The sequence below is a fragment of the Cololabis saira genome, chromosome 13 (assembly GCF_033807715.1).
Source record: "Cololabis saira isolate AMF1-May2022 chromosome 13, fColSai1.1, whole genome shotgun sequence".
Taxonomy (NCBI): domain Eukaryota; kingdom Metazoa; phylum Chordata; class Actinopteri; order Beloniformes; family Belonidae; genus Cololabis; species Cololabis saira.
Window position 1 is genome coordinate 19,117,349 of NC_084599.1, and position 27,543 is coordinate 19,144,891.

The following is a 27,543-nucleotide window of genomic DNA, read 5'->3' on the forward strand; positions in this document are numbered from 1 at the left end:
CACGTTATTTCCGGTACGCTGGAAACAAACCGCGGAGCCGAAGGTTCCGCTCGGAAATGAGTTATCTGTTGTCGAAACTGAGAAAACCGGGAATTGACGGAGATGTGACTGAGCTCTGGCGTGAACTGGTAATTATTAATTAACAAATATTACCTTTGGGTTTTTAAAATATATTTACATGGTTTTATTTGACAAAACCATATAAGATATCGAACAAAAACAGGTATTGTTTTGCTGAATAAGCTAAATTAGCGTCTTGGCCGATGTGACCTGGTTGTATCCGGACTGCTAGTAAACTCGTTACTGAACAAAGGTTAATCACAATTTTTAAAGTCTGTTTTGTTCATTTAGAGTTTTTGATTCTGTGCTGGTGAGCTAACTGGTGTAATTTATCTCCACGTTGGTCTTTTCACTGTGTGCTAGCAGCTGTAGTAGATTAGCCTTCAAACTACAAATAAAAAACAAAAAAAAAAGCGTATTTTACGTATTTTTATTTGAGTCCAACCTTTAGTTTAAGATGAACTGTTTTGTTATACTGACATTTAGAAAACTTTAGTGCTTTTAAAAGTTCCACTGCGTATCAGCAGCTTTACTACAGCTGGACTTTAAACTCCTATTGACACGTTGTGTGTTGATAAATGTACATGTAGTATATATAAAAAAATGTCAATGTCTTTGAACCACAGTGAGGTGCTCCTATCGGAAGACATGGCAGAGGAACAGCAACAAGACAGCAAGAATATCACTTGCCAGCAAACTGACGGTACTAAAACCAGCCATTTATCACGTTAAATGATGTTTTTTTTTAAAAGGGGAGGGAAAAAAATGTATTTTTATATTAATATTCTTTTGAATAGATTTCATGGACGAGAAAATACAAACATGTGATTTGGACACACCAGAAGATCATGGCTTGGATGGAAAGCAGCCAGGTTCAGAAGGTAAGTTGTTCAAGCAAACGACACCATTACCGAATATGTTTCTGTATAAACTACCAGAGGTGTCAAAAGTATTCACATTCATTACTCAGGTAGAAGTATAGATACTAGAGTTTAAAAATACTCCTGTAGAAGTTGAAGTATCAACTCAAGTTTTTTTACTCAAGTAAAAGTATAAAAGTACTGGTTTCAAAACTACTTAAAGTATAAAAGTAAAAGTAATGTAAGGGGGAAAAAGCCATTAAGGACAAAAGCCATTGAAAATGAATGCATCTTAGTATAATGCAAATATATTAAAGAACCATATATGTGTACTATTGAGCATTAACATCTGTTTCAGAGAGCAGGAGATATGATGACTACTTGCCTATAAGTATTGTAATGGTGCAAAAAGTCAAACTTCAGAGGCATGTTATCATTTATCCTAATGTTTATTGGAATGTACATCCAAGTTTAGTTGCAGGAATCTGAGGGAACGGATGTAAGAACAAAACTGGACAAGAACATCTGAAACAACCACAACCAAATTCACTCTATCCGGATGGAGCAATTAAACTGGATAGTTTTGTTTTAAAGGCCGAAAAGAAATAGAGTAACGAGGCTGTTTTTAAAATGTAAGGAGTAAAAAGTACAGATAATTGAATGAAAATGTAAGGAGTAAAAGTAAAAAGTCATCTGAAAAATAATTACTCCAGTGAAGTATAGATAACCAAAATTTCTACTTAAGTAAGGTAATGAAGTATTTGTACTTCGTTACTTGACGGCAAACTGACGGTACTAAAACAGTTACAAAAGCCATTTATCACGTTAAATGTTGTTTTTTTTTAAAAGGGGAGGGAAAAAAAATGTATTTTTATATTAATATTCTTTTGAATAGATTTCATGGACGAGAAAATACAAACATGTGATTTGGACACACCAGAAAATCATGGCTTGGATGGAAAGCAGCCAGGTTCAGAAGGTAAGTTGTTCAAGCAAACGACACCATTACCGAATATATTTCTGTATAAACTACCAGAGGTGTCAAAAGTATTCACATTCATTACTCAGGTAGAAGTATAGATACTAGAGTTTAAAAATACTCCTGTAGAAGTTGAAGTATCAACTGCAGTTTTTTTACTCAAGTAAAAGTATAAAAGTACTGGTTTCAAAACTACTTAAAGTATAAAAGTAAAAGTAATGTAAGGGGGAAAAAGCCATTAAGGACAAAAGCCATTGAAAATGAATGCATCTTAGTATAATGCAAATATATTAAAGAACCATATATGTGTACTATTGAGCATTAACATGTGTTTCAGAGAGCAGGAGATATGATGACTACTTGCCTATAAGTATTGTAATGGTGCAAAAAGTCAAACTTCAGAGGCATGTTATCATTGATCCTAATGTTTATTGGAATGTACATCCAAGTTTAGTTGCAGGAATCTGAGGGAACGGATGTAAGAACAAAACTGGACAAGAACATCTGAAACAACCACAACCAAATTCACTCTATCCAGATGGAGCAATTTAACTGGATAGTTTTGTTTTAAAGGCCGAAAAGAAATAGAGTAACGAGGCTGTTTTTAAAATGTAAGGAGTAAAAAGTACAGATAATTGAATGAAAATGTAAGGAGTAAAAGTAAAAAGTTGTCTGAAAAATAATTACTCCAGTGAAGTATGGATAACCAAAATTTCTACTTAAGTAAGGTAATGAAGTATTTGTACTTCGTTACTTGACACCTCTGTAAACTACACACCAGTCAAAAATCTTCTTGATCTCCCTTACTGTAATACAGTTTTATTATCCACACCTGCAAACAGAGAGTCAAAAAAACAATTGTGGAGAAGACGTGGCACTAACGGTTCAAGATATTAAATCTTATCTGATGGCTCTGATCCTAGATGGACTTGAAATGATAATAAAACTTTCAATAAAACTTGTTGTTATTATTATAATAATAATAATAATAATAATAATAATAATAATTATTGTTATTATTATTTCTTATAATTGTAATGGTTTTCAATAACTCCACACAAGTTGTACGATTCGATAGTTTACTCAGAACTTCGATAGGCATGTGTAAAAACAACAGGTAGCTGGTAGTAAACCGCTATAACTGTTACGTCACCGTTGGATCTGTTTACCGCACGGCAGTGACGTAACCCTGGCAACGCAGCACTGCCCAAAGGTGCAGCAGCATAGATATATTGCATATATGACAATTATCACCAATTAAATGTGAATCTAGTGAAACTTAGATGGTGAAACATGTCAGTTTTTCCTGCAGATGGCAATTTAGCTGAGCAGCAGTTTTTGCTTATTTTAGGAAAAACTTCCCCTCCAAGAGATGAGGATACAGCAAATATGGAGGACGATAGTCATTGCCAAGCAGATGGTGAAAATCGTGGCGATTGTGATGGAGAGTCTGAAAAAGTCGAGGAGCCTGTAGTGACAGCTGATCGAGGTTGTGGTGAGTGTTCTTGTGCTGGTACTACAACACTGCAACACTTTTCTAACAGAGCTCTCTCTTTTAAAGGGTTCATTAATAAAGTTCACTATAGTGTCAAACTTAAAAGATTTGTTACTACTATGCTCTCCATGTTTTAGATCATTTCAGAATCTTTTTTTTTATTATTGACTTATGGAATAGTGTTTGGCAGCATCACTTAATGTATTCGTTTTTCCACACAATCTGTAGTTAATATCGATAGACAACATCTAACTACATTTCTGTGAGAATAAAAGACAACTCTTGCAGTTGGACTTGGCGTTTTTAAGCTTTATGCAAAGTATGACACATAAATGATTAACTCTTTTGGGAGTCAACCTACTCTTGTTTCATCAGGGGACCACACCAAAGATCCGAAAACACCTGGAACAACTTTTCCACAAGTACCGGATGACGGCAAGGGTGAGCACGTAGACGGACCCACAGCTTTGCCTGATGAAGAATCTTCAGCGGCTGATAACACAAATACTGAAGCTGAAGAAGGTGAGTCTTACCCATCTGAAAGATAGGGGAGCAATGGATCATCATTGATCCGTTCAGTTCAACATCTTCGGTTGGGCACGCACGTGATTTGCGGATTGATTTATGAAAAAAAAAAAAAAAAAAAAGAGAGAGTCAAAAAACAATTGTGGAGAAGACGGGTTAAGGTATGAAATCTTATCTGATGGCTCTGATCCTAGATGGACTTGAAATAATAATAAAACTTGTTGTTATAATAAAAATTAATTATTAATAATTATTATGGGCATGCCAACATAATGGCATGCCCATATTGCGACGCGGTTTTGGAGAACAGCCTTTCACTAGCATAAAAAAAAGGAAACAACCCCTGCAAAAGGGGTACATGCCTTGGGTCTCCCTGAAAAAAAAATTGCGGGAAAAAACCCCCCCATTTTTACCATGCAAACAGTCAAAGTGGCCCGAAGGAGCATTTTGCTAGCATTTTGCAAACAAGCTAAAGTCGCAAAAATCCGCGGGTGTACAGCATGACCCTGCTCTGATATGGGGGAAAAAAAATCCCCAAAAAATAAAACACGCCCAAAAAAACATGAAAATGCAGGCCATATGTTAGTATACAGAAAAGGTTTCCCTTTTCTGATACTTATTCTGCTTCCGCTAATCCTGCACGCTTTTTCGTCCGTTAATGCGGCTCAAACCACAATGTGCACCCATGTATGGCATACATCATTAGATGCATCGACGAGGTGCCAACCCTAAACCCACACGCCCTGCGGTGACCACCGGAATGAATGCAATACAACCATAAACACCTCAAACTGTAAACTCATCCTGCCTGACCGAGGTAAACGCCGTCAGCCTCACAGTTTGCTGTTGAGACGTTTCATAAATAGAGCTGTGGATGTAACGCCGCCGTGTGATGAGTGCCAGAGGTCCTCTTATAGCCCAGAGCGTCACAAACGGGCATCAAACCACCACCGACACGGCCTTCAGGGCACCGGCAACCAATGTAGAGCCACAATATCTCATTAGACATTAAAGGGGACCTATTATGAAAAACACGTTTTTTCTTGTTTTAACATATATAAAGTGGTCTCCCCTCACCCTGCCAGCACAGGGGAGACAAAATACCATGGAATTCTGCAGGGTCTGCTCCCCCCCTTGACTGAGTCTTCCAGTGTCACGTGACCTTTTTTTGAGCCATTCTGAATCTGCGCCTATGGTGACGTCACCATAGGCGCTCATTTCCATAGGTTCAGCCTCCGCTGCTGAAACCACGCCCACAACCAGCTCTCTCCGCTGCTGGAGCGGTGCATCCTTCAGCCAGTCGGACGCGGCGCAGCGGCGGAGCGGATCCGGGTTAAATCATCCAGGTTCCCGGGTGGTTTGGGAGCTGGGTCCTCGGGGATCTGTCCCAGGTCGGACCAGCTTCACTCTCCGAGATTTTCAGGCAAATCTGTCGGTTTGATCCCCGGTAACGGGCGATGCGCACAGGATGCGCTCCGGAGCCGATCTGTGCGCCGGCCGTGGGGTCTCTGCTCTAGTTATTATTATTATTATTATTATTATTATTATTATTATTATTATTATTATTATTATTATTATTATTATTATTATTATTATTATTATTATTATTATTATTATTATTATTATTATTATTATTATTATTATTATTATTATTATTATTATTATTATTATTATTATTATGGGCATGTCAAGTAGTGGCATGACCATATTGCAATTGTCCAAAACGGCCCAAAGGGCAATGTTGCTAGCATTTTGCTAGAAAGCTAAAGTCGCAAAAATCCCACTGTGCAGCAGCGTGTGTACAGCATGACCCCGCTCTGATATGGAAGAAAATTATGTTTAAAATAATTATGTTTATTTGTCCTTTTCATTTTTTTATTTATTTATTTTTCACTGATCCGAAAAATGATCCGATCTGAGAAATGATCCAATCCATTAGTTTTTTGATCCGTTGCACTCCTACTGAAAGCTTGATGTTAAATTTTGGAGCGCAAAAATCTCTGTTCTGCAGAGACAACAGGAAGTGTTTCAAGGTGTCATTGATATGATTTAGGGTTTGTTTTTTCTCTGGGTATTAAATGTTTTTCTTCCTCTGCCTCTGGTCAGATGTGGCCTCATTTTCAAGAGAAGAGAAGGATGTACAGAGTAGCGCAGCCTCGCCACAGATGCCATTTCTGCAGGGCACGTCAGTCGTGGAAGAGTCAGATGTAAGGAGACGTGACGTTGAAACAATTCGCCCTACCACGACGGACTCTACTGAACCTGTAGATGCGACTGGAATTCCTGGAGGTAATCTGAAGATTTGTTGTTTTTATTTATTTTTTCTAATTCTGCTTATTTGTGATTTGTGAAAAAAGTAATTTCAGGTTTAGAAAGAATGATGATAATAATAATAAATAGATAATCACAGACACTCAAGGCCAACAGTGTTTTCCTTTTTACTTATTGCCCCCTTTATTATTGCATAGAATATAATAATAAAGTAAAAAATGAACACATTTGATAAAATTCCTCTTGAGATAATACAGGCGTTTTCTCCTCAGGAAGCGCGTGGTACTTGATAGCTGTGGGTATCGTGATTCTCATAGCCGTGTTGGTGCAGCATCACCTCCAACAAGAACCTCCACCTCAGAAAAACGATTTGCAACGAATAGACATCTTTCTCAAGCAGATGGAAGAAATAAAGACTCAGTTTCCCAACCAGCGTGCAGAGCTTTGGAGTAGAAGTAAGATTCACCTGAAGAGGCACCTCCAGACCATCCAGCCCACGGAGCCAGTGAGTCTGATCCTGACAGCAGGCCTCAAGGCTGAGACGACACTGCACTGCCTAGCTCAGAGTCTGGCCTCCGCCTTCTCTTCTGCCCTAAATGCCTCCGTCCTCCACATCGATGGAGCCAGCACAGCCAGCCAAGACAGTGACCAAGTCAAACTGGACATTGACAGCAAGTTGCAGGGAGCCTTTGAAGGAGACAAGCCCGTGGCTGTCATTCACCGCTTTGAAGAACTGCCTCCAGGCTCCACTCTCATTTTCTACCGCTACTGTGACCATGAGAATGCTGCGTACAAGAAGACTTTTCTAATCTTTACAGTCCTACTGGGAGACGAAGACGAGATTCCTGAAAAGATTAATTTGAGCGCTGTGGAGGAGATGGTGGATGACCACCTTCAGAAAAGGTTTCTCTCTCATGACTACCCTGTATCTTTTGATAGGATGGACCTCGATAAGTATGGTGGGCTGTGGAGCCGCATTTCTCACCTGATCCTGCCTGTGGCAGTAGAGGCGAGAATGGAGCTTAAAGGATGTTAGATGACACAGCTGCCACGATTGTGCAAACATCGAGTCTGAGCTCTAAACTAAAACATATCAATGGCATCTATTCCTGGAGGACTCTCCCCAGTTTGGGGATATTAACAGTGGTTTTAAAGACTTCTTAGTTACACTTTACTAAAGATCATACATGTGAAAACATCAACATTAAACGAGTCTCACTGCTGTGGGAAATTTGAAACAATTACTTTTATTCATCAAAAGAAAAAAAAGCACTTTATTCTTTTAGTCCTTTGACCAAACGCTAAATGAGAGGAGTGGAATGAGGCTTATATAGATTTTGCAGTTTGTGTACAGTTTTAATGGCAACTGCTGCATTTTAAGGTTATTTAATGTAAAATTGATTAATATGTGTATAATAATCACAGCCTGTTACCAGGCAATTATTCTTTTGGCATCACAACCCGGGTTTGTTATTTTTCTTATAATACATGTCTTCTTGGACTCTTGAAAATACCATATTTCCTAAAATACCTGTACATTATACATGTCACGCTACAGTTAGAAATTGTATACATTTAAATTTTAAACGTGTAAATTGAATGTGCCTTAAAATACAAATAAACATGTTTTAGATGAAAACGTTCACTTTTTTTCGCCGCCAGAGGGCGACAAGACCAAAGAGGAAACGTGTTTGAGCAGCATCGGATTAATACGCAACAGGCAAGAACTTTGGGTTTGAAATCAACACCAGACTTGTATTGTGATTTATAAAACTTAATTTTCTTTTCAAGCTGATAAAACTTTAGCGACTGAGGGAAGACATCTGAATACATCTTTGGTGTGGAAATTGGTACACAGATGGGTATAAATGTTGAGGTCTGAAAGAAGGTCAACTCCTCCTCGGAGTGGTCAGGTCCGCCTCCCGTCGGCTCTGCTGCAGCTGCAGATGCCGGCAGATCTCCCACCGAGTGCACTCTTTTTTTTTTCCCCCCTCATTTTGACTATTGTGAAAAAATAACATAGCACTGTAAAGCTTCAAGTGGCTATCTGATCCATTTTTTGGATACGCATCTCCTATTTTGGAATTACAATCAAGCCATGCCATTTTCCTGCAGCTAAACCGACCAGTGACTGTGTCTTGCATCGCATATTTGCAGATTAATTCATTTTATTGGAGCTCTGGGAGCATAATGTATACATTATGGATTGCCACTGCCATATGCTGTGCGTTTTCCTCTCGGGGCTCTGCAGCACCCAAGTTCCTGGCTGCAGATCCCCAGCAAAGGTCTCAACTTGAAGAAAGCAGCGCAGAGCAAAGCGAGGTGCTGCAGGAGGAGATACAGAGTCAAGAGAACATCATCTCTAAGGTGGGAGAAAGCGCATTTCTATTTCTCGTGATGTTATTGTAGACACTTGTTTCATTTTGTGCGTAAAACCTCTGATTGATTAAAAAAGGGGAAAAAAAATCCTTCTCTTTCTCTTTATAGTTGCTGGGTGATTATGACAAAGTGAAAGCCCTCTCAGAAGGCTCTGACTGTGGGTGTAAATGTGTTGTCAGACCCCTGAGCCGGAGCGCCTGCCGGCGGATCGCGGAGGGCCGCGCCGGCGCGCAGGATTTCTACACCGTGGAGACCATCACCTCCGGACCGGGGTGCAAGTGCGCATGCGTTGCCCCCCCGTCAGCCGTCAACCCCTGCGAGGGAGAGTTCAGGCTGAAAGCACTTAGAGAGGCTGGAAAAGACAATATCAAGGTGAAGTGCGATGTTTTCAAGTTTCACAAGCTCTCTGGATCACTGGACCCAGTGGATATATCACATTTGATCCACCAAAAGGAAACCCATATGTTCCACTGAGAGCTCAGTTTTTTTTTTTAATGCATCAAAATTAACATACAGTGAAGTTGGAATCAGCAAAGACTTTGTGTACATCATGCCAGTGAAATAACAACAAAAAGATAAAACATTTGGAAGCACATTCATATATCAATACAATTAGTAACTTAAAGGAGGCCTATTATGGTATCTAATCCCTAATTTAAACAGGCCTTGAATGTCTTAAAAACAAGCTTTTGATTGTTTTTGCTAAATAAATTAAAAATTCAGCCTCTAAGCCATGTCTATCATCTCATTCTCTAACCTCCTCTATGCTGGATTCTGAGTGGGCGGGGAGGCTATGATAATGAGGCTCTGTGCTGATTGGCTGCCTGAATGACGCGATACACCGCTACGAAAAAATAGGCTCCGGCCGGCGGAGTTAAGCCTGAATTATGGTTCTGCGTTAAATCGACACAGAGCCTACGGCGTAGGGTCTGCGTTGGTGTAACACGGAACCATAAATCAACCTTTACACGTGTCATAACTGTATGCAATGCGAGCAAGCGTCAGCGACAAAATCAATTCCATTGCTTTATTTTCTAACTGGTCGCAGCGCTGCGCAGCGCTGCGCAGCGCTGCGCAGCGCTGCGCAGCGCACCGTTTTGAGCTGAACATTTGTCAGACGCCCTGCTTCTATTCTCTTCCTGTCGCTCGCGTTGAAAGCCGGTTGAAAGCGCTGTAGGAAACAGTCATGGATGAGGAACGGCTGATCCAGTTAGTTGAAATGAGAAGTTATCTCTATGATACCTCCTCATTTCACTACAAAAACCTCAATAAAGTGGCAGCTGGCTGGAGGGAGATGGACGGAGAGCATCTGATGTCACGCAGTGCTACGTGATAGTCGGACGCTCGCATGCAGTTACACGGTTTTATAGTTGTGGGCGTGGTTTGCATTTTGGTTACGTAACGAAAATGCGCAGAATCTGAACGGCTCGTAGAAGCCACATCACACTGGACGGCTCATCCGGGCGGCTGTACAGACACTGCAGAATTTGGTTGCTTTCCTCCTTCTCTGAGTTGGCAGGCTGAGGGGAGACCACTTTATATATGTTAAAGCAAGAAAAAACGTGTTTTTCATAATAGGTCCTCTTTAATATCAACCTAATCTAATGGAGAACAAATTAAATCAAAATAAATAAAATAAATAATACAGAGTGGAGGAGTTACATTAGAATAACATTCAGGGGTTTCCATCTTTAACATTGTTGAGGTGTACAAGTATAGATTTACATTTATGATTCTTCATATTCTTTATGGATGTGATAAGGCTTTCAATCTCAAAGAGAAAAAGAAGAATGTTGGGCGATGATTTTGCAAATTTTTGTTTATGAATATGGAACTTCCCCATCAAAAGTACAAAGTTAGTGACATAGTCAATATTCTTCAGGCCATCACTTTGATAAACAGTAACTATATCTTTCAGAGAGAAGGTATAATTTCTATGCACAAAATTAAATATATATGACACTACCTCTTTCCAAAAGGCTGAGGTTTTGGTACATTCATAAAACAAGTGAACAATAGTCTCCTCTTGCTGTCCACAAAACAAACACATACTGTCAATATCTACACATTTTGATATTATAGAGTTAACAGGATAAATTCCATGTACAATTTTGAAATGATCTTCTCTAATTTTATTTGTGACACACAATCTGAAAGGTAAAGACCATGTTTTCTTACTGAGAGCTCAGAGTTGAATGTGGTGCAGATGGTCCCGTTGCATCTCTATGATTGAAAGTGAGTGAATCCGTTTGATGGAGTGTATTTGATATTTGCAGCTTGCCAACATCCTGGAGCTGCTGGAGGGCTCCTTCTACGGGATGGATCTGCTGAAGCTGCACTCCCTCACCAATAAGCTCATTGACCGCGTCGATCGCATTGAGAAGGTGGGACGTTTGAATAGAATAACACACAGTCACGAAAAGACCAAAAAAATTAAGATTATTGAGCCTTTCTTCTAGAGTCACACAACCAAAATATACGTCCCCAGTCTTTTCCATTGATACCTCAGTAATTCATTAAGAGTTTTAAACGCTATCTAAAGGAAAAAAAACATAAACATTAATTAATTTCCCTTCGGAGATTATTAAAGTATTTTGCATTTGAATCGAATTTAACATAAATAACTAAATAATGAGAATGCCACTTTTGAAGTTTGTCCAGAAGATTAGTCCAAGAAAATGCAATCATGGTGAATTTTAGCAGTCAAGCTTGATTTATTTATCTTTCCCAGGTGATTGAGTTTATCTAAAAGCAGATCTCAGGAACAAAAGAAAGAAAAACAGGTTTAGCAAAAATACCCAGAGCTTATATGCAACTCAGACAGGAGGGTTATTTCCCAAATCCATCCGTCTATTCTTTTTCTATTGCTGCTTAATCATGGTAGGGTCACTGGGGTCTGCTGGAGCCATAACAGAGCACTAAGGCAGGGCTTCATTTACAAAATAATTGAGAAAAAAAACCCAAAACGTTTCCTGCATTATGAATTAGTTGTCAGTCTTAAAAACAGCAAGCTGTAGGCATACGTAACACTTACCTGGCCAGTGTTAATAAAGTTGAAAAGGTAATACTGACAAAATAGCTTCACCCAGATCTACCAAAGATTGGTTTTACAGCTGTAACATAAAACATCTGACATTTTTTGTTGTTATTTTGACATCAGTTTCTGCTAATGGCACTACTGTCAGCAGTTTAAAAAAAAAATCTATTTATGTTTTTCTATAAAACACAGAAATTTCAGACTGTCTTAATTTGTTCTGGACTTCATGAAGGTGGTGTCTCCGAACTTCACCGAGGATGCAGTGATACCTCAGGAGAGTCCTCCCACCAAGCCACAGGTGACCGAAAGGCCACCGACTCCTCTTCCTCCACAGTATCAGGACAAGACGAGGCTTGATGAGGTCGACAGAGCTGCAGCGTATCAGAACCCAACGGTGAGAGAGAGAACATTATTACATCACAGTAAATTCAGAACTTTTAAAAGACATTCATTTGTCATCAACATTTGTTCAGTTTCATGGCTCAACAAAAAGGTGTGGCGCAATTAAGAATTCACTGTTGATGCAAAATGTGAATACTTTTTATTGGAAAGTTGCAACCGAATCATATATATATATACCGACTCATTTCCATGAATCAGAATGTTTTCTTTCAAACGTTTTACCCTTTCATGTCATGACAACATTTTTTCTTGTAACATTAGACACATCGGTCAGTTTTTCCAGATCTTTGTAAGACCTTTAGTTCAGCTGATGCACTGATGTCATCTTATTGCTGCATGAAGGATTTTGCTTCACAGATGTTGTGTGTCTGTTTCTTGTCACCAGGAGAGGTACGGAGGGGAAACTGTTGTGGAAAATCCACCTCTCCTACAAATGGATGACTCTGGGAAGGTCACTGAAGTCGGATCTAAGATGACGAAAAGCACGCCGAACAAGGAGCCTTCTGCGAAGACTGGCCCCAATGGAATGATCATCAGAGGGATGACTTTTTATAAATCTGAGCCAGAGCCCATGGTAGCGGATGATGGGGAGCCTGGAGAGCATTGTAAGTGTAAACAACTAGCTCCCTTTAAAGCACATACATTTATAGGTTAAGTTGTTAAATTTGCATAGTTTAGACATTTTCTTTCTGTCATGGCAAGTTTTCCCATGGTACGCAAACTTGACTAAGCCCTCCCTTTTTGCTTTATTAGTCTTTGAATATTATGGATTCAGCGGCGACGGTCCAGTCAACCTCTTCGTCGAAGAGAATCTTCTTCTACACAAAACCCCTCGGTCAAGGGCGAGAGCAGGACGGAGATCATTTCAACCACAAACAAAAGCTCCTGTGCACAATTCTGACAAGATCAGCCAATCAATAGAAGCAAATGAAACTGAGTCCGTCTCAGAAACTCGCAACAGAATCATGAGTGACGCTGAAACCATGTCAGTGGATATGCCTGCAGATGCACAGAGAAGTGTCACATTTGGGCCTACAAGTGGAGAACCCAGTGGGAACACAGCGCCTCAGACTACTCAAGAAGTGACTCCAGAAATCACAACGTGGCAATTTCCTTTGAATGTTGAACCAGTAACCCCTCCTCCAAGCATCACTCCCAAAGAGACAACCCAAAAGACAATAAACACAACCCAACCATCTGACGATACAGCCATAAAAGAAGTGGTAGCAGTATCCACACCAGCAAATACACCCATGGATGAGATCAAAGCTTCCAGCCTTAATCCGAGAAACCAAACACAAACGACACCTGGCAGCACGGCATCTCATCCAACTGTTCTGACACTAAACCCTACAACAGCCGAAACAACTACCAGCTTTATGTCCACAACAGCTTTAACAACCCGCGCCGCTCCGGTACAGCCCACACCTGCTGCCTCGGCACGGACGGAGGCCACAGCCCCACGAGAAGAAATCAGTTCCTCTTCCGTTTCAGACTCGGCGATGCCTCGCAGCACATCTCTGCCTGTTGCCACAGCTGTGCCTACCTCCTCCCCCGCCACCATCATTACCACCACCAGAAAGGCTCCTGGAGTCAAACAGAAATACAAAATCAGCTGGGAGGAGGAAGAAGGGGCAGGAGGACACCTGGATGTCGATGAACCAATGCAAAGGGAAGAGGAGTCATCACCGAGGAAACCTGGTAAACAAGCAATCATTTTGTACTTATTTCCACTGGCAGCTAGTAGTGTGGCTAAGATATTACCAAAATAAGAAAATATGCTGTGAGTTTTCTTGCTCCCCAATGGAAAGGACTAACTTGGCTTGAGGTTTGCATTCAAGAAGAAACAGGGGGATATTTCTCCATAATTTCCCAATGTTTGTACTTCATTGCTCGGTCCCATGTGGAAACCTCACCCTTTGTGATTTAAGCTGCTTAAAAACAAAAAAAAGCTTTTAATTATTTTCAGGCTCCTTGGCATGATGTTTGGATAACATCATATCGCCTCTTGATCGTGACTCATTCCTCTGTCGGGGTTTCTCTCAGGTGAATGTAAGGACACTTTGGCGACTATTTCGGAGCCAGTCACTCATAACACCTTCGGCAGGACAGAGGGAGCGTGGATGAAGGACCCCAAGTCTTCTGACGATAAAGTTTATGTTACAAACTTCTACTATGGAAACAACCTCCTGGAGTTCCGTAACCTGGAGGTTTTCAAAAGAGGTAAGAGCCAACGGTTTCTGTTGTAAACTAGTTTTTGGTTTTCATTGAGTACATCTCACTCACTTCCTTCCCGTTTTTATCAAGGCCGCTTCACCAACTCCTACAAGCTTCCTTACAACTGGATCGGCACGGGCCACGTGGTGTACGGGGGGGCCTTCTACTACAACCGAGCCTTCTCCAGGGACATCATCAAGTATGATCTGCGGCAGCGTTACGTGGCCGCCTGGACCATGCTGCACGACGCCGTGTTTGAGGAGTCGTCATCGCCGTGGGACTGGCGCAGCCACTCGGACATCGACTTTTCTGTGGATGAGAGCGGCCTGTGGATCATCTACCCGGCGCTGGATGACGAGGGCTTCTTGCAGGAGGTGGTGGTCCTGAGTCGACTGGACCCGTCAGATCTCAGCATGCAGAAGGAGACCACGTGGAGAACCGGGCTGAGGAGGAACTATTTTGGAAACTGCTTCGTTGTATGCGGCGTCCTGTACGCCGTCGACAGCTACAATCAGAGACACGCCAACCTGGAATATGCCTTTGACACGCACACAAACACTCAAATGACTCCCAGAATGCCTTTCATCAACAACTACACTTACACCACGCAGATTGACTACAACCCCAAGGAGGGTGTTTTGTATGCGTGGGACAATGGACACCAAGTCACGTACAACATTAAGTTTGCCTATGTCGACCCTTAGTGAGGGATTAATATTCACTTTTAATTTGAACCATTTGAATGGATTGTAGATCAGTCCACATGGTCTTCAGCATTGAAACAGATGAGGCAAAATGTATATATACCCATCAAGATGTTTTTAAAATAAATGAAACAACTTTACAGAACACATCTATTTGTATTTACTAAAAGTATCTGAGCAGGACCGATGCTTATGCAAAGAAAAAAAAAACATTACTTTCAAATCCAAGACCCCATCTTTCTGTTTTATAGATTACATTCACCATTTTTCTTTTAATGCATGTCACAGGTTCTCTGCCTTTTGAAAGAAAACAATACCTCCATTCCAGAGGGACCGACCCATTCAAGGTCAGAAGTATTAATGGAGGATGTTGTCTGTGTTTGACTAAAGATGGTACAGGAGCATCAGTTTACGAGGAACACTTGAGGACAGAAGGTACTACTGCACAAAAATACTACAAACAGCCAAAGAAAGTGGAAAAGCTGTAATTACATTAACACTGTCTGGAAGTAAATTGAGTCAATGTGGAAGAGACTACCGGGAATATTTAATCTATTGTACGTGAACAAGAATTAAATGAATGCAGTAACACAATTTCCACCAAGAGGGAAACGAACAGGAATCTGTAGAAAAAGTCCAGTGTTTATTTTAGTTTAAGCAATTTACAGAACATGGAGGACCAACATTCTCACAATTATTCATTCTGCATTTTCTGTAAGGGTGTCCAAACTTTTGTCTGGTAATGTATTTCTTTAAATCAATAAGGAGAACACATAAAGAAGGCCTGTAAGTGAACAACACATGATTCCTGTGTAATTTTTAAAGGGGCATCTTTTGAAATAAAACAATCTTTTGTAAAATCCTCAAGAGAGGAAAAAAAGAAAGCAAAGCAATTTCAGAATAGTATACCGGTACAACATTTCAACAACATATCCAAAGCTGGCCAGGAATTACTTCAGATTGAAAATGTATCACTTGATATTAAAGTTATATCCATATTAATGTAGATGGAACGCATAAATATAAACAACTGAGAGCCAAAACTGAGCTTTCTATATTTAGAGTGCATTATTTCATTTTTAAATTATTACATCAAAAATCTCAAAACTTAGTGGTTGTAAGTCAAGCATCAGCTCAGCTGTTCAAGAATTTTTTTTCAGAATCAAAGATAAAGAGATGCTTTTAAAGGATAACATTTCCAGAAGCCCAACCAGTGAACTAATAAAAAATCTCCACATAGTCTAATTATTTCTTATTTTATGTACAATGCAAGAGTTTTCTGTTGTCAATTAGAATAAAAACTTCCACAAAACAGTTTGAGAGAAATGAAATAAGAAAGAAATAAGTAAAATTCAAGAAAAAACAAACAAAGCTGAGTTGAAACCATTAAACGTCATAAGTGTACTGTTGCATAATAACAGAAATAAATACGTATTTAAAATACGATTGTGAATATATGTGAAACACAGTGCAAAGACCCTGAAATTAGGTACTAAAATTCTTCATCAATAAGGTGTTGCAAACAGAGCACATGGAATCTTTCAAAAACCAGCCCGCGTCGTAGCGGTCGGCTCGCTGCCTTTCACAGATTACCCGACTTCCTGAGTTTATCAACGGCTTTGTTTGCTGCGCGTAATTAGTTAAGTACGTCTTACAGTTACACAAATAAAATCCTCATTTGGACAGAGATAATATTACAGCACTCGACTTTGCAGTAGATATATGAAAACAGAAACTTGTGCTTCATAACAGTTTGAAAGCTTGTTTGTGTCTTTAATGTAAAGTGGGTAAAAAGAAAAGAAAAAAGAAAAAGTGGACTTGAGGAGAGCTGTAAGAGTTAAAGTATTTGTGTTGTGATGGGGTGACTCAGGGTTCAATGCTCTGCCCCCTGCTGTTTAACAATTATCCTTGTGCGAGGAGTCTGGCGTTGCAGGGAGAAGTCGGTGTTGCCACACAAGGAGCCAGCCGCTGCTCGGACCCCATTACAGACTTCCTTGGCTTCAAGAATGTGGCTGCTGACAGTTTGGGCTCCTTTTCCAATCTAATGGCCGCAGTTGTACTGACCACATTCAAATCACAGACATATAAAAGCAATGGCAGTACACCACATTTTCAATATTTGTTCATCAATCAATAAAAAAAATGTTTCAACTAAAGGTCTTCCATTTGGATTAATAGGTTTTGTTGACGAGTTACCCCAAAAAAAAACAAAAGGCCGTTGCTGACAGTGATGTCACGCAGATCCCATCAGCACACCGACCGGAGGCGCGTTGTTGTCAGTCGAGGAATGCTGGTAAAATGTATCTGTGTGGTTGACTCGCAGCAGAGGTGGGATACTCGAGGACCTGATGTGGAGAATCCTGGTGTCTGTCACTTCACAGTCGATCTGCATCATCACTTGAAACTCTTTGTCCCCTAGGATGCTGTCTGTAGTGGCAAAGAGGAAAGACATTTTATCAGCTCGCAATCAAGAAAGTTAACACAGATTGGTTTGGTTTGGACACAACACACTTCATTTAATCAGGTAAGCTGTGCTCGCCAAACTGTTTTCATTTTTCATCACTACCAGAGGCAAATATGTTTGATTGATTGAGCTGCAGACGCGATAAGAGTCCGCGCTTCAGGAGGGCATTGTCGAATGCGATCAGGGAAAAGGGTGACAGGTTGGATTCCAGATGGACTCCAGAGGTGAGTCACTGCTGGACTTCTCCATCACAGAGATAAACAAAACAGTTCTAAACAAGAGCAGGACATGCAAATCGGAAATGAGAACAGTCTGACAAAAGTGTGGGAAAGATCAGTGTTTAGTAAAGATCCTGGAAGTTGGGTTCAGAGGGAAAAGAGACAAGTAATGGACGCACACATGTCGGGCTGTAAACCTAGCGACTGCAGATATACAAGTCATAATTAAAAGATAAATACTGTATGTTCTCTCACAGTCATCTTGACCCAAAATCAAACAATTACTCTGGCTTTTTCCTGTGAAATTCGAGCTTGCAGACAAACCCTGCACTTTATAGTGGTTGTTTGTGGTCTCCAACATCCAAAGTTTAGTCAGCCTCATGAAAGAATATCCTTTCTAGTGGACAGTTAAAATTCTTTGATGCCAAACAAGTAGTAACAATACATTGAGGGATTGCTGAGAATTCACAAGAAAAGACAACTTAAAATCTGGACGTTTCCATCGTCTGTCTGTGTGGAGAGCATTCCTCATATGGAGCACCCCTCACTCTTATATGACCCAAAAAACTGAGCCCTAGGCGTCTTTAAAATGTCTGCAATAAGTTTAAAAGCTGCTGCCGCCGCCTCCATTTTTCTTTTTTTTTTTGACATTTTCCAGACACCTGTACAAGACATCAACTTCTGCCTCGCTGCATGATTTCCAGGAAGGTATAGAAGCAGGGAGAACTCATCAGAGCGTACAGGAGGCCAAGTGATAGCTCCGTCTGCAGCTGAAAAATTCCAGGGATGCTCACAGCATTAGCATTCGCAGGCATGACCTCTGGAAATCACCCCGTGTGCTTTCATTTAACTATTAGTCCATTACAAGAAGAGGCTTCAGTCTGAAGATGAGCTGGAAAAGTTATCATCCTAAAGATTGATGGGATCACAACGGTTGCAAAATGCTGCCCTTCCTGCACATTCAAGCCACATAAGTTTGGGGGTGTCCACAAATACAAAGTCGCCTCTTAATAAACCATTATGTTCATTGGCTCCTACCATAAGCTTTTGATAGCTTCTCGAGGAGACCAATTCACATGTGTGAGTGTGAATAAATCAAATAAAAAAAAAAAAAAATCATATGGTACACAATATATTTCATAGGATTTCCAAACTGTTTTTTTTGTAACACTATTAGAAAGTGTGAAATTGAAATGAAAAAAAATAATATGAAGCATACAAGCTCACAGCCACGAGGTCTATCATCAAATATCAACTCTTTGAAGTGGCTGCCAAACGCGCCGTCCCACTCTTCATGGCCGTCTTCCCCCTGTTCTACGACAGCCATCTGGACATGCTCCATAAAGCTTCAGCAACACGGCGAGCTGGTGTGTGCTGATAAGGGCTTAATATCTGGCAGCAGTGTAACAGAGGAAACCTGAGAGCGCACCTCAGTGTGATGGCCGTTGCCAGATTGGAACAAATTCTGAGGACACATAACAAAGGAAGCTTTTTTCCTTCCCCCCCTTATTTCAGGAAGGAAGCAAGAAAGTATCAGCAAGTGAAATCACATCTAAAAAGAGCTACTAGCAAGCTTGTGGCTCAAGCTTGATCATTTATATATGTGCCAGACAGCACAGCAGGCTACAAAAGGTGGATGTTTCAGAATCAACCAAAACTACACACAAAAAAAAAAAAAAAAAAAAAAATATCACACCAAACACTAAAACTAGAATAAAATAAGCTTATGTTCACTTTTCCTATTAATTCAGCCAATGTTTATCAGGAACAAAACACAATGCACAAGTCTCTGGTCACTAATTAAACAATATTAACTATTAAAACAATTGACATTGAAATACATTTGTAAATTCCTTGACAGAATAACGGATGCAGCAAATGGGCTGCACAGCTAGGATTCAAGTCTTCACTTGGTGCAAAGTGCGTTTGCTCCTTTGTAACGTAAACCAGAGTCACCTGGCTATCAGGTTACCTGGAACCATCAGGAAACTTAAAAAGAGGGTTGTTTTTGTTGTTTCTAGAACTGCACTCTCCTACGCGCTTCATACACGTGTGTATGAAGCACTGTGGGGAAATGTTTTTACACACACACACACCACTTCTGCATTTTGACTTATTATGACATATCATGCTTTTCATCTGAGGTTATATTTTACAAAATTAAAGACCTAATAATAACCAGATGATTTTTCTGACTTCCTTTTATTTCAATTATTAAGTAAGACCTTAGAATAGAAAGAGTGTACCCTCTTTCCATTTACCGGTAACTGTACGTCTAGAGTCATTTTAAACGCGTTGGTGTGTTGATGTGCAGTAAAATGCAGTATCAGCAGTATCATCTTTCAAAGAACATTAATGTCAAATTATTATTGCTGTAGATGTCATAATATTAATAATTGTTGAGATTTAGCATGGACCAAAGAAGTGTGTGTGTCAGGCTGAATGGGAAGGATTAAACATTTGGCTGGTAAGAGTGCACTCTCTTTTGGCGAGATTAGAGGGTTAGGAAACTCTGCAGAGATCTACTCTGAGCACTAACATGAAGTAAAAATAGACTGCAGTGTGTTGTACCCTTAGCAAATCCACCTGTAAATGATGTCACCCCCAAAACATTCCTCTCCTCCATCCCCATCTAAACATGTCACTTCCACTTGATTGCGCTGCTTTTAAACTGGGATCATTAAATAAACAAACCCTTCAGTCCTTATAAAGAGCCGGTGCTAAACCAGATGAATAATTGGAGGAAAAATCAAACAAGTAACTTTAACACAACCCCTGAACTGTGAACATGAGACAGAAACAGATGAAGTGTCCGTCTACGATGTTCAGTTATTGACCACAACAGACCAGGTGATCACTTCAAACTAGCAGCAAGTCCACCTCTTACAGATGAAAACCATTTGGTGTGAGTGGAAGAAAAGACATTCCTAACGGAGCGCACCAAATGGAGAGCTGGAAAAAATTATCATCCGCTGCAGAGCTATCATGCTTCTTCAAGAGTACAGTGCCTCTACTTCTCTAGGGCTGTCGACCCGCTAAATACATGCACATTTGCACTTAATCACATCAGCATTTTAAACAAAAAAAACATAAATATAATATGCTACTTGAAGACTGTCATCTGTGTGACACATGGGGTTTCATGTCTAAAAAGGAAGGAGCACCACGTGTACGCTGCTGAGGGGAATCACAACCAGCTTCTGCTTAATCAGCTTGTTTTTTCCCCTCCTTGTTTTTATTTATTTATTTTTTATTTTTAAAGCCACAGCCCTCACTGCTAAATTACAAAGAATCTGCCAGAAGGATTAGTGGTATCTTCAAACTAAAGACCTTTGTTGGCTCTCTCTATACAAGGTAACGCCTCATCCAGACAGTTTATTAGATGCAAACACACCTAAGGCAGTCTGGGGAAAAATAATGCTTATAAATGTGTGAAAGACGATGCAAATTGAAGCTCTCTTCCCTCAAAATAGATAATTGTACCTGGAACTGATGCTTCTCCATGAATGTCGCCTTTGTTTGGTCATTTCAGCCATCAGTTAAAAGAGAAGTCTTACATTTCACTATTTGCTGCCACTTCAACGGGTCATATGACTGGCACGGACCTTAACATTCCTCCATGATAAGACAAACCAAGAACAATGTTTATCTTCATCAATGTTCATCCAACATCCCTCTCTGAGGGATATAAAAAAAAAGATCACATGCATCTTCCCTGCTGACCAAGAGGCTCATGTTCCCACTGACTCACTCCCCACCAGGATTGTCCAAACACTAATCAAAAACCGTGTTAAAACTTCTTCATAGACAAACAGAGAGATGAAACAATAAGATGCTTTATAAAAACGCTGCGAGTTCAACTGCCAACAATGACATTCTGTCCTCACATAACCCCCCCCGCCCCCACCTACAAAACACAGTCTCTCTCTTGGCGTGTTCCTTTCAGCTCATTGTCTGCAGTCGTGATAAAAATCAAGCATTGTGGTAATTAAGTCTCAGTATTTGATCAAAGGCAGCCTTTTTCCAGCGGAGCCTCTATTGACCCGACTGACATATTGCAGTTGACGATCCAGCAGATTTGAGGCCTTGAGAGAAACGGTTTAGATGAGCTCATGGAAATCAGGAACGTGTTTACACTTTAATGATTTGTAAAAAGATCAATTTGGCAACTAATGGAGGAAGGATGTCCAAGGTTTTTTGCTGATCAACTGAACAGAGATACTTCATTTTCAACAGTCTTGAGTTTTTTTTTTCTTTCTTCGTTTCTTGTTTATTGTATTTGAGGGCAGGGAATCAATTAAATGAGTGAGTGCATCTCAAGTGGGCTGGCAGAATCCCCCTCCCCAAAGCACAAGCTGATTTCCACCCACTAAGATGAGCTACAGAAAGCAAGAGTAGGAGCAGAGACGGCATAGTCCCATAGTTTACTCAAAATGTAATGTCCTCTTTCGTCACAATCATGCAGCTATTGTGCACAACACTTAGTGGACAGATTGTCATATATTCTTAGACCAAAGTACTTCAATTTCATGTTGGATCATGTGATGCTCTCCTTCTAGCAATCTCATTTAGAATGAGATAAACTAAATTCCTAAAGAGAGAAAAATATTTTTTTTCTAGAATTAACTAAAAGCATAAAAATTAAACAACAGAACATCACCAGAGAAAGCTTAAACGCTATAATATTCCTGCAGAAAGAAGGCTTGTAACCTCATACAACTTATTTCCCTCATTCACAACTTGTGTGTCCAAACTTTTGACTGGTGCTGTGGCCTTAAAATCTAGAAAATTACATGTTTAATGAGTAGCACAAACCGCAGATGCAGAGAGGTTGATTTGAAAAATGAAATACAAAGCAGAGACCAAATTGAATGCATTCACTTGGAGACAGATCTCTGAATCTGCCCTCAGCCTCGGTCTCTCATCTGTTGCACTGAGTTAGAGACTAAACTGCCCAACTGTTGCGTCTGGGGTGCAGCACTTACCATTTATGTTCATAGCAGGCAACACCACAGACATCTTAGGTCGACTTCCTTTGTTGTGGTTGGTGGCAGGAAGGAGGAGATGATCCTGAGGATGAAGAAGAGAAGGTTACCGAGTGGAAAACACATGTCACTTGGAAGCAAATAATAATATTGGGTTTTCATTCATTTAAAGTTGAGTTATAATATACTGATAGAATGTCCATCATCAACTGTGGCCTTGTTGACGATTAAACAGCCAGAAAATGCAACTTAAACCAAACGTATGCTGGAGTTCCTTGAAGGGAGAAGACCACACATGGACTACACGCAGGCTGCTGACACGCCTGAATACTGAGTATGTATTAATTAGTATATTGCGTACTAAATAAATGCGTATTTTAGTCACTGATGTAAGTTGTCCCTGTATATAGCGATGCGATTTCCAAAAACTCAGCTTTAAAGTACCATGAATAAAGAGTAAGGCTATTTTTCATCTTATATTTTCATGTATGAAACACATCACAGAGATATAAAGACACAAGGATGAACTGCAAGCCACCACAGGCAGAGCTGAATCCCCCAAATGAGAGGGTGTGTGGTTGGAGTTTGGGCAGCTTGAGAAACACCAGCCACACTGCTGCTCATCATCAGGAGTCCCCTCAGCTTGTCAAAGTCAAGCACGTGCTGCAGTTACCATGACAACGTGTCACAATTCCTCAGACCTTATTGACAAGATCTACAGTGACGTCAGCCAATGTTTTTCCACGACATCACCTCAATTTCAATGCACACTCGCGTAAAGCCGCAGGTGCTAAAACAACAGCGGCAAAACCATGAAATGAGAGCATAACAGGATTGTCATAATTACTTTCTCGTCTTGAGAGTTGTGTTTTCCATTGCCTCGCCCTATTTCACACCAAAACACAAGACACAGGTGCTAAAGTTGATGGCCGGCAGCAACACTGAAGTAAATATGTCAATTTTTCTGACCCAGCTCTGACCCCACATGCAAGACGAGAGCGACCTCAGGTGCTGCAGAGGGTGAACGTGTCAGGATGAAGTCAGCAAAATATCTTTGTCTTGAAGGACAAAAGTCAAGGTTGGTTCTGATAAAAAAATAAATAAATCTAAATTTAATCCAGAGCTTTGGCAGTCTTGTAATATAAATCACAGGCACTGGAACGAAAAACAAAGGCACACATACTTATGCAGACACACGTCTTGAAACCTAGGAAACAAAATAGAGGAAAACAAAACAAATGAGAAAAGCTAATAAAGAGCTACAAAATAAAAAGCGCCACAATGCGTAAGAAGCCTGCGATCTGCAATCTTTGCCTAATAGTATTACTGGATACCATTGCTCCCACCAAGGAGAAGGTGGTGACAGCTAAAAGACATCTCCATGGAGAAATGCTGCACGGGTTAGAGCTGGAAAAAAAGTGTGTTAAAGCTGAACGCAGGTGGCGGAAAACTAAATTACAGGTTCATTATGAAATTTATAAAGAGAAACTGAGCATATATAATACGGAGCTGAAGAAAGCAAGGGAATCATGTTTTTCTGATATTATTGCCAAAAACAACAATAACACACACACTTTGTTCACTCCTGTTGACAGGCTAACACCCCGCCCCTGAGTCAGTGGAGCCTGAACTTCTATCCAGCCGGGCCTGCAATGAGTTTGCCTTTTCTTTACTGACAAAATGGTATCCTATGGTAGATGCAGGATATGTGCTGCCTGTGTCCGCTCAGAGAAATCATGACACAATTTTGTCCAATCCCTCATTAGAACGTGGATGACATCAAACACCCCCTGAATTTCACCACTTGCTGCGTTGATACTCCGCCAACAGGGTTTTTAAGAGTGTTGAACATTGTATGTCCTAAGAGCTTCTAAACATTGTACGTATGTCTTTGCTTTCAGGTATCTTTCCTCAGTGCCTAAAAACCTCCGTCACTGATCCACTTTTAAAAAAACAACAGTCTAGACAGGTCACTAATCAATAATTTGTTTTTCAACAGCTGTATAATCTCCTAACAATCAATGACTGTTTTGATGTTTTCCAGTCAGGTTTCTGGTTACACTACAGCACTGAGACAGCTTTAGTAAAGGTCCTTAATGACATCTGCTCCAACACGGATAGTGGCAAAAATTCAGTTTTGGTCTTACAGGATTTCAGAGCTGCATTCGACACGGTTGACCATAACATCGTGACAGAATGGTTGTAGAACTGGTTGGGATGTTCTGGTACAGCACTTGCCTGGTTGGAGTCCTATCTAAAAGGCACAGACTATTTTGTGTCTTTAGGTAACTACAAAATCGGAGCTAACAAAAATAACATGTGGGGTTCCTCAAGGTTCAGTTCTGCGTGTAACTATGCAGATGACACACAAAGTCAAACACTGATCAAATCCATTGATCAAATTAAAGAGTGAATGGTGAGGAGCTTATATGCTCTTCACCTATGGAACAGACTCCCAGAATGCATCAGAGCTGCTGAAAGTCTTGGTTGCTTTAAGTCAAGGTTGAAAATCTTTATTTATTGCTGTATTTCAGTAATCCACCACAGTGCACTACAACCTTTATTTCTTGCATCTCATATGTTTAATTATTTTTAACTTATGTCTTTAATTTCTTCTTTAAAACTGTTTTGCTTTTTAATACATTTAAAAAAATTTTTTTTAAGTAAAGCACTTTGAACCGTCTTGTACATGATGTACGTAAGGGATAATGCCCAACGAGTTGCACATTATCATAAATATATGGACAACACGGGGGCCTGAACCGTCCAACGCGAAGCAGAGGACGGTTTGCCTCCACGAAGTCCATTTATTATATAATGTACAACTCGAAGGGCATTATCCCGCTTATACCACGGTCACAAACATAAATATTAAATCAGTTATTCATGCTTTAATGTGTTTTCAGTTGAAATCATTAGTTTTATAACAAGTCACAGCGGAGCGGCTGAGCGGACTATTTAACCTCTCGTCTGCAGCCGTTGTAACCGGGGAAGTTACAAAGTTTTTTAACAAGCCATAACTCAGTTTCCTTGGTAACACCTGAGGGATGAATAATACCTGGAACAATCACTACTGTCCCATAAGATCCTTATGCAATGGACACAATGTTGACTTCTCCAGTAACTAGGACGGACCAGAGACACGACTTAGCAACGGGAGATATTCTAGTCCGCTCAGCTCCGCTCGGCTATGGTACAGTAACAAACGGTAAATATATTTGTTTATTTCATTCTCTTTTCTCTCCTTTTCTGCATCCCAGTCATCAAAATTGTTAAATTCACCAAATAAATTAAAAGAAATGACAAAATCACTCATGTCGCTGTCCTATGGTAGCCGGCTCTTCTTCTCTGAATCTCCGTTGCCATGGTTACCACCTGGCAGTTGATCCAGCGCAATGATATTAAAGTTATAAGGCAATTTGACCAAACTTGTTTTCTAGGTGTAGGTTATCACTTTTAACCTACACCTTTTAACCATCACCATGTCAGCTTAATGCCAAATTTTAGTGACTTTATTGGTGACAAAAAGCATCGATCTTTAACCATATTCTTTAAAACTCTCTAAACCAGGGGTTTTCAATTCCGTTCCTCGTGCCCCCCCATCCTGCTTGTTTGAGATGCTACCCTGCTTCAGCACACCGTGATACAAGGAGCTGTGTCATCAACAGAGAAGTACAGGCCTTGATGACAAGCTAATGAGGACCATTCATTAGAATCAGGTGTGCTGATGCAAGGCAACATCTAAAACATGGAGGGCAGGGAGGCCCGGGGACCAGATTTGAAAACCCCAGCTTTAAACTATGGCGTTGATGAAAGCAGATTCATCACAGAATCAGGACCGGAGGAATCCCAAACAGAAATGGATAGTTAGACTCGTGGGGGGGTTCTTTTTTTGTTCTTTTAAATCTTCGAATGAAGCTCATTTACAGAGAGATTCATTTATAGTTTAGGATTTATATGAACTATTACCTACTTTTATTGGGAGAATTTTGAGCTGAAAAAAAAAAATCCTACAGTTACTCATACTGCTGAGTCTGTAAATGTATAAGCCAGTCAGTTCAGTCAGTCATGGAAGTTTAAAAAAACGTACCCTGCGGAAGGACACGATGTAGAAAGTGTCACCGCGACGATTGAGCTCATCAAAGAAGTCGCTGTAGATGTGTTGAGGTGCATAATATACCTGCAGCTCGCTGCCAGGATTCCTGTTGAGGAATTGTGAAAACAATTTAACCACACAGACACAGTGAAAGCTTTGCAAGCACAATGCTGAGAGAAAAAAGATATAAAATTGCAATGAATCTTAAAATGAATGATATAAATTGGTCAGTAAATCCTTTTTAATAGGTTTAAGTTTGAGCCTTGATGAATGAAAAAGAGAATTCAAATTTCTTAGACAAGAATTTACCCCACACTGAATGATGCCATTTAAAATGTGAACACATGATCACATTTTCAGAGGATCAAAGCTGGAAAGCAACCTACACAAACCCCCTTCACTGACAAACAATGTTCTTTTCTCAGTCTGGCTAAAGCAAGCGAAAGCTGCATCATGCAGAGGGTGACCTATTAAAGAGTTTTTCTTTTTTTTTTTTTTACAGAAATAGTATAAATTCCATTTGCTTGAGCTACGTTACATATAAAATGCTTTTTATTGAGTCCCTAATGTCTCAGGCAGCATGCAAGAGTAAGCCTTTAAAATGAAAGTGTAAAACAGTCAAATAGTCATTGTAAAAACATACAAAAAAAAGGCAACTATTTTTGTTATTCTAAGTCCTATATGAAGGCATACTTTGGCCACATCCGGCTCGGGGGATTAAACAAGCCAGTTTGTTGTGTCTACAGAGGCTTAATGCAATAACATTTGAAAAAAAAAAAAAAACATAAATCCAGCTTGCAAAGCAAAACACAAAAAAAAAAAAAAATTACTTGTGGAAAACTGAAACAAAT

The 27,543-nt window shown here is 40.1% G+C and overlaps 3 protein-coding genes across 3 annotated transcripts in view; 2 read left to right on the forward strand and 1 right to left on the reverse strand.

Moving 5' to 3' along the window:
* Positions 1-23: 23 nt before the first annotated feature.
* Positions 24-7,809, forward strand: LOC133458349 (torsin-1A-interacting protein 2-like). Its single transcript, XM_061738145.1, has 8 exons — positions 24-128; positions 687-763; positions 858-941; positions 1,816-1,899; positions 3,251-3,394; positions 3,770-3,916; positions 6,026-6,208; positions 6,463-7,809. The coding sequence occupies exons 2-8, from the start codon at positions 709-711 to the stop codon at positions 7,224-7,226; spliced, it is 1,461 nt and encodes a 486-aa protein (XP_061594129.1). The 5' UTR covers positions 24-128; positions 687-708; the 3' UTR covers positions 7,227-7,809.
* A 335-nt stretch (positions 7,810-8,144) lies between these two features.
* Positions 8,145-16,243, forward strand: olfml2ba (olfactomedin-like 2Ba). Its single transcript, XM_061738141.1, has 8 exons — positions 8,145-8,557; positions 8,678-8,941; positions 10,846-10,953; positions 11,839-12,000; positions 12,394-12,613; positions 12,762-13,709; positions 14,055-14,231; positions 14,316-16,243. Exons 1-8 carry the CDS (start codon positions 8,381-8,383, stop codon positions 14,927-14,929), a joined length of 2,670 nt encoding a protein of 889 aa, XP_061594125.1. The 5' UTR covers positions 8,145-8,380; the 3' UTR covers positions 14,930-16,243.
* The window catches only part of atf6 (activating transcription factor 6), a 39,024-nt gene continuing 27,032 nt past the window's right edge, over positions 15,552-27,543 (reverse strand). Inside the window, exons 14-16 of the mRNA XM_061738142.1 lie at positions 26,687-26,798; positions 22,597-22,681; positions 15,552-17,356 (exon numbers count right to left, since the gene is read on the reverse strand). Coding sequence (XP_061594126.1) covers positions 17,163-17,356; positions 22,597-22,681; positions 26,687-26,798 — 391 coding nt within the window. The 3' untranslated portion in view covers positions 15,552-17,162. The remainder of the gene's footprint in view (positions 17,357-22,596; positions 22,682-26,686; positions 26,799-27,543) is intronic.

Bases quoted from the DNA above. Each gene is read 5' to 3' on its own strand.
- olfml2ba (XM_061738141.1), top strand. From the start codon at position 8,381: ATGTATACATTATGGATTGCCACTGCCATATGCTGTGCGTTTTCCTCT. The intron at 10,954-11,838 runs GTGGGACGTTTG...GACTTCATGAAG, and splicing joins GCGTCGATCGCATTGAGAAG to GTGGTGTCTCCGAACTTCAC. The intron at 12,614-12,761 runs GTAAGTGTAAAC...TTGCTTTATTAG, and splicing joins TGGGGAGCCTGGAGAGCATT to TCTTTGAATATTATGGATTC.
- LOC133458349 (XM_061738145.1), top strand. From the start codon at position 709: ATGGCAGAGGAACAGCAACAAGACAGCAAGAATATCACTTGCCAGCAA. The intron at 942-1,815 runs GTAAGTTGTTCA...TCTTTTGAATAG, and splicing joins AAAGCAGCCAGGTTCAGAAG to ATTTCATGGACGAGAAAATA. The intron at 3,917-6,025 runs GTGAGTCTTACC...GCCTCTGGTCAG, and splicing joins AAATACTGAAGCTGAAGAAG to ATGTGGCCTCATTTTCAAGA.